The sequence below is a fragment of the Phyllostomus hastatus genome, unplaced genomic scaffold (genome assembly GCF_019186645.2).
Source record: "Phyllostomus hastatus isolate PE091 unplaced genomic scaffold, TTU_PhHast_1.1 phas_contig_98, whole genome shotgun sequence".
Taxonomy (NCBI): domain Eukaryota; kingdom Metazoa; phylum Chordata; class Mammalia; order Chiroptera; family Phyllostomidae; genus Phyllostomus; species Phyllostomus hastatus.
Window position 1 is genome coordinate 6,627,757 of NW_025333999.1, and position 6,722 is coordinate 6,634,478.

General features: G+C 54.6%; 1 protein-coding gene across 1 annotated transcript; it reads left to right on the forward strand.

Moving 5' to 3' along the window:
* Positions 1-583: 583 nt before the first annotated feature.
* TMEM59L (transmembrane protein 59 like) lies at positions 584-5,654 on the forward strand. The gene is made up of 8 exons (XM_045853260.1): positions 584-822; positions 1,751-1,907; positions 1,988-2,091; positions 3,197-3,349; positions 3,941-4,043; positions 4,431-4,539; positions 4,634-4,751; positions 5,009-5,654. The coding sequence occupies exons 1-8, from the start codon at positions 661-663 to the stop codon at positions 5,135-5,137; spliced, it is 1,035 nt and encodes a 344-aa protein (XP_045709216.1). The 5' UTR covers positions 584-660; the 3' UTR covers positions 5,138-5,654.
* Positions 5,655-6,722: the final 1,068 nt, after the last annotated feature.

Sequence of the window (6,722 nt, forward strand, 5' to 3'; positions counted from 1 at the left end):
ACCCCCAGTATGAGGGAGCAGGGGTCAGATCTACTAGATGCGGATCAGGGCTGGGCCACAGGAAGGTGAGGCTGGGGGAGCCCTGAAGGGGCTGAGAAGGCTTCCCTAAGGAGGCAAATTTCGCACAAGTTACCACCTCCCTGACTTGGGTTTCAAAGGAGATAATGCCAAGGACTTTCCCAAGGCCTTGGCTGACATAGCCCTGGGACCCTCACTACCCTACACCTGTACTCTCTGACTGGGCTCCAGCCCCACCTCCCTCCCCTCCTAACAAGCTCCTCCCTGCTTCAGTGTTCTCGCAGTTCCTTCTGCCTCGGTTGCCTGGCTTGGTTCTCCATGATACCCTGGCGAATAAACCCCTCTATCCCATAATCCGATTTGTTTGCTTTTGCTCCTAGCTCTGTCTGAGAGCCTCTCCTCAGTGAATACGAGGGAGGTGTCAGGGAATCCCCAAAACAGACCAGACGTCAGGAGATGGAATACACCTGCCCGCGCCCCTGAGGTGCAGCAGAGCCGCTGCCCCGCCCGTTCTCCGCATCCTCCGCCCTCCCTTCCCAGGCTGCCTCGCTCGGGTGACGTCAACGACCCGGTCCCCACCGCCGCCGCATCCTCGGCGCCTGCGGGAGCCGGCGTCCCGCGCCCCTCGCGCCTGGCCCAGCCATGGCTCTGGTGGCGCTGCTGTCTCTCCTGCTACTGTTGCTGCAGCCTCCGCCCGCCACGCTCGCGCCTCCTGCCCGCGACCCCTTCGCCCCGCAGCTCGGGGACACGCAGAGCTGCCAGCTGCGGTGCCGCGATCGCTATCCTATTCCGCAACCCTCGCAGGTGACGCGCTTGCAGCGCCAGCCCGAAGACCGGCGGTCTCCTGATGGGGGTGGGGGTGGGGATTCGGGTCCCTCGGTTGGGAGCAGGAGACTGGTTCCTAGGAGGGGGAAGGGGTCGGAAATGGGGGGTATCCTGGGTTATGAGGTTGGGTTCCTTTGGTGGGGGAAGGGCTGGGGTCCCTTGAAAGGGGGCAAGCGCAGGCACCCGGGTCCCCCAATGTGAGGCGGGTGTTTCTGCCTTGGGGAAAGGACTGGGAGGGCCCTGCGATGGGGGAGGGTACTGAGATGCGGGTCCCTCGGATGAATGCGGGGTTTCGGGGCAGGGGGTGTCCCTCCAAGCGGGGATGGGGTAAGGCGAGGACTGAGGATCCTAATGCCATCTGGCGGACTCTCAGTTACACTCTGCTGCGCAAGGACCCTGGCGTGCCCAACCCTCCCTCCTTCAGGCCAGACACTCCCCTTCTTCTTGCCTACCCAAGCAGCTTCCATACACTTACATATTCCTGCCTACACCCACTCAGTTACCAGCCCCCACTGGTACTCTTACTTCCCAACAAGCTCCTTCCCAATTTTCCCAGGCCTCTAGGGTGAAGAAACCTCCTCTGAGCCCCCTCCCCCTTTTTCAGGTCCTGAGAATCCCCCTAAACCTCCCTCCTCTTCCCTGGAGCCTTTTGGGGGCCAATTTTCCTCCATCTTCCCCAGTTTTCTAACCTTTGCTGAAACCAGCATTCTCCATTGTCTATCTTCCTTCCCCCCTACCCCTCTGTCCTCCTCAGAGCTAAGAGCCCTACTATTTATATTCTTAGCATCATCCTAATCTTGCTAGATTTGAGGAAGGGGAACCAAATCTTTTATCTCTTCCCTTGAGTGCTTCCAGCACCCACCTCCTTCCCCCTCCCTCTGGCCTGAGCCCTGTACCCCTCTCCCAGGAGGAGCTGGAGCAGGAAGACACCTCTAAGTCCCAGAATGAATATGACAGGGCCATCTTCACCAGTGCTTGTGAGCGAGGCTGCCGCCTCTTCTCCATCTGCCGGTTCGTGGCCAGGAACTCCAAACCCAATGCCACACAAGCTGAGTGTGAAGCAGGTGAGGGCTCGCTGGGTGGGCCAGGGTGGGAACAGGTGGCCTGGGAAGCCTGCCCCCATCACCCTCTTCTGCCCCTGCAGCCTGTGTGGAGGCCTATGTGAAGGAGGCGGAGCAGCAGGCCTGCAGTGAGGGCTGCTGGAGCCAGAACCCTGAGCTGGAGCCTGAACCAGAGTCTAAGCAGAAGGTGGGCACCCTCCCACCTGCCTCTCTGGGCTTATAGCCCCACCCCTGCAAATCCACACTCATGTCCAGAGTCTTCCAGGCTCTCTGATCCATTCTGTGCCTACTGGGTATCCTCAATCAAGCATGTCACATCTCAAGCCTCAGTTGTCATTCTGTGACATGAGAAGTACCCCCTCACCACTACCCCCCCACCGCCTTTCAGGAATTAAATAACAGAAAACAGCCACCATTTATCAAGTGTTTTTCCTGGTCCACTCCTGACTGTAGCCTGTCCCAAATTCCTTGTGCTGCCCAGAGACACCAGGGATAGTGTCATACCCAAGGCGCCCAAGGTCACACAGAGCTGTGCAGAGGTTGGCGTCTAAAGCCAGTGCCACCAGGGCTTGTAACCATCCCTCAACTAGCTCATCCTCAGTGCCACCAGAGCTCACTTTATTGAGTATCTACTGCATGCCACATGCTGGTTGAGCACTTTTCTCGTGAACAGGTGGCTAGGCATCTGGAGAGCTCTGAACTGAGGTTCAGGGGGCAGCAACTTTCCAAGCATACACACACACTGTCACCCCTCCCTCACCATCCTGGGGAGAAATAATAACTCCTCACTTGTAGTCATGAGGAAACTGAGGCATAGGAAATAATTAATCTTAGCCAGAGACCCATGGGCTGGGATTCCACACAAAGCCCTTTCCCACCTCTTTTCATTTTCCTCCACCTGCTTTAGCCTTTCACTGTTCATAGAAGCACAGAGCACTATTATTCCTTCTTATTCTGATACCATCAAAAGAAAAATAACGATGATGGCAAAAGTTTGAATAATAGCAGCTATTATATATTGGGCACTCATGCTCTGTCATTGTCTAGTTGAAATCTTGTAGCCACCCCATAGTGGAAGGGAATTATTTCCATTCTAGAGCTCAGAGGAGGCAATCCTTTTCCCTTAGGGCACCCAACCAGCCAAATACAGTAGTGGTCTCTCTTTCTTCTATGAAGCCCTGTTGCCCCAAACCACTTAGTGAAGTCCAATCACAGTGGACTCGACCAACTTTCTTCTCATTGTTCAATGCCCACCTCAATCACATTTCATGCCTTGGGCTTCCCCTTGGCAGAGAAAGGCTCTGGAAGCTCCAAGCAAGGCTCTTTCGTTCCTGGACTTGTTTTCCACCCTCTGCAATGACCTTGTCAACTCCGCCCAGGGCTTCGTCTCCTCTACCTGGACATATTACCTGCAGACTGACAATGGGAAAGTGGTGGTGTTCCAGGTGAGGAGTCTGGCAAGGGCCACACCAGAGTGGTTGGTGGGTGGTCAGGGTAAGAAGGCAGAATACAATAATTATTGGCTCATGAAATGCAAAATATATAGATGATCAATCAATCAAGCTTCAGGCACAACTGGATCCAAGGGTTCAGTGTCTCATTTTACCACTTGATTCTGCTTTTCTCTGTGGTAGCTCTATTCCCAGGCAAGCATTTTACTCCTTATAGCAGGGTGGATGCCTAAGGCTCTAAATTACTCCTCTGAAGTTTTAACTAAGCAGGAATTTACAATGATTGGCCCTGGCTGGGTCATGTGGCCACCTTTCAGCCAATCCCTAGGTTTCTGTTGGCTTGGCCTAGATCATATTCTTCAGGAGCTGGAAGCTGGGGTCAAGACACACTGAGGGGCCCACAGTAGCAGGGAACAACATCCGACATCACAGCCCCATGGTAGACTGTACTTCCTGCACCCAGTGGAACTAGGTGCCAGCTGAGCATGGGGCAATGTAGCCAATAGAGGCAGAGAGAGGTGCTTCCCAGAACTAAAGTGGTGCCTTTCTAAAGGCCTTCTCTGTGCTGTCTTATTCTTGGTCCAGACCCAGCCTGTGATAGAGAGCCTAGGGCATGAGGGGGCCCATCTGCAGCGAGTGGAGGTGACCTGGCGGGGATCCCATACTGAGGCCTTGGAGGTGCATGTAGGTAAGATCTGAGCCTAGACCAGTGTCCCTTTCAGGGGTGGCTCCACTGCCATAAGGAATCCTCCTTATGCCAGTCCTCTTGGCAAATGAACCCTCTAGGACTGAGATTTCTGTCTCAACTCCAGGAGTTCTGTAGTTTATCGCCCAGGGTTCCATAGTCCATCTCCCAGGGTTCCTTGGTGCATTTCCCAGGATTCTGTGGTTCATCTCCCAGGGTTCCCTGGTCTATTTCCTAGGGTTTCATGGTCCATCTCCCAGGGTTCTGATCTATTCCAGGCCTCCATGGCCCATTACACCAGGTCCTGGCCTTTCTCCTCTTTATGGCTCTGCGGCCTCTAGGGGAAGGACTGGGGCCACTGAGGAACAACCTGTTTCTCTGACCCTATAGGTTCCTTGGACAAGGTGAGGAAGGCCAAGATCCGAGTCAAGACCAGTAGCAAGGCCAAGGTGGAGCCTGATGAGCTGCAGGACAATGACTTCCTCAGTTGCATGTCCCGGTGGGTGGCAGGATCCTGGGAGTGGGGTTGGGGTAGGAGGGGAGGGTTCCCAGACCCCACTAGGGTCACTGAGAGCATATGCCATGTTGGGCAGGCGCTCTGGGCTTCCTCGCTGGATTCTGGCCTGCTGCCTCTTCCTCTCTGTGCTGGTGATGCTGTGGCTCAGCTGCTCCACTCTGGTGACTGCTCCTGGCCAGCACCTCAAGTTCCAGGTGGGTGGGGCCAGTGGGTGATTCTGGAGAAGGGATTGAGGAGAGCTGCTCCCTAGTTCTGGATAAGTCTACTCCCTCTTTCCATGGAGGCAGGGCCCCCTGTTTGCTGTTTGACATTGGGTAAGTTTCTTCACTCCCTTGTGAAATGGGGGGAAGAATGCCCCCACCTTTAGTCAGAGTGACCTGAGATCAGGGGTGGGAAGGACTCTTGCAGGGTAGGGGCTCAGTAGCCTGCCCTCCCTCCTCCTCCCTTGCAGCCCCTGACCCTGGAGCAACACAAGGGCTTCATGGTAGAGCCAGACTGGCCCCTGTACCCTACCCCATCGCATGACTTTGGGGACAGTCCCCCACCCTACAAACTGAAGCTGGAACTGACCAAGCTGTAGGCCTTCCTTGGCCTGAGCACTGCCAGGGGCAGGAGCTCCTCCATCTCCACTGCCCTGCACCCAGGGGTCCAGGCCAGGGTGGGACCATCCTTGGACTCCTGTACCCCCAAATCCTCTCTCCTGGTCCTATTCCTCACCTCTCTGGGTCCTGGGGTCACCATGCCACCACTGGGGGGCATCTGGCCTTTGTTCCTACCTGGGCCTCCTTTCCCTGGATCGTGCTACTTTTTGTCTTCTATTGTGTAGCTTCATGAGTATTTAAACCCAAGTTCCATGCCTCCTTCCTCCTTCCCTGTCTCTACTCAGGATGGAGGACATTTCTGAGGCCTCTGGGGAACCAACCACCTTGTGCTAGGGCTCCCCACTTTCTCCCCACCTTACCTCCAGAGATCTAGCCCCGGTGGGACGAGGCCCTCTGGGGAGGCTGTGGGCAGCTCCATGCTGCGAGGGTGGGTGGCTAAGGCTGGAATTGCAGCATGGGGGTTGGGAGGAATAAACCATGTACATAAAAGGTGTCTCGGACCAAGCCTGCTTCTGTTTGTTTTTCTATCGGCTCTTGGAAAATTGGTCTGAGCATGGCCATGACCTTTGCTGACCAGGCCCTTCTGAAATGGGGGAAGCCCTGGGAACTCCCTGTGGCTCATGTGCCCCTAGAGGTTAATCTACTTGGGTCCTCAGCCTTCCAGCTAGAGTCAGCTGTGGTGGTGGGAGGGAGTGGTGACAGGACCAGCAAGATACAGGAAGAAGGAAGAGTGAGAGAAGTTGTGTTTCTCTCCATATGTCTTTCCTTATATTCCCCAACCAAAGGCCACAGCTCTACCAAGTGAGTGTTCAGCCTGGGCATGGGCAGTTCCCCCCTGCTGCTTGTTCTGCACACTGCACTACCCACATCAGTTACCCAACCTTGCGCACACCTTTGCAAAGGGCCCCTTCATTATGATGCTCCTGAATCATCCATCCTCAGTGGCTCCTGCTGCTGCCAGGACCCTGTCATCAGGAGCATCAGGAATCAACATGAAGGCAATTTAGGCTCCCAGGTGTCATTCTGAGCCTGGCTTGTAGTTTCAGGGCCTCCCTTAGGAATGTTGCCAGGAAATGAGACCTGGGCAGAGATGAGAAGTGGAGACAGGTCAGTCCTGCCCAGTAGAACTTTCTGTGATGACAGAAACATTCTGTCTGCACCATCCCTAGACACATGGTGTTACAGAGCCTTTGCAGTGTAGCTAGGTGACTGAAGTAGTATGCTTTCCCTTTTCTTCAGTTTGAGTTGGTGTACATTTAAGGTTTTTCCTGTTTTTTGTTTTGTTTTGTTTTGTTTGCAGTGGTAAAATGTATATCTCACATAAAATTTGCCATTTAACCAGTGTTTAAGTGTGCAGATCGGTAGAATTAGGCTCATCCACAATGTTGTGCAAACATCTCTACTATTAATTGAAATGGCTACTGGAACTGTTTAGCCCAGCTGGAAGGGCCCCTGGTGGTCCTTTCCCCTACTTCCACGCCCTGCCCCTGGCCTCCCTATCTCGGTGGCTCCAGACACCTGGTAGCTTCTTGACTCTCACCTAGCCTCACTCCCCTTTTCCCA

Bases quoted from the DNA above. Each gene is read 5' to 3' on its own strand.
- TMEM59L (XM_045853260.1), top strand. From the start codon at position 661: ATGGCTCTGGTGGCGCTGCTGTCTCTCCTGCTACTGTTGCTGCAGCCT. The intron at 3,350-3,940 runs GTGAGGAGTCTG...TTCTTGGTCCAG, and splicing joins GGAAAGTGGTGGTGTTCCAG to ACCCAGCCTGTGATAGAGAG. The intron at 4,044-4,430 runs GTAAGATCTGAG...CTGACCCTATAG, and splicing joins GGCCTTGGAGGTGCATGTAG to GTTCCTTGGACAAGGTGAGG.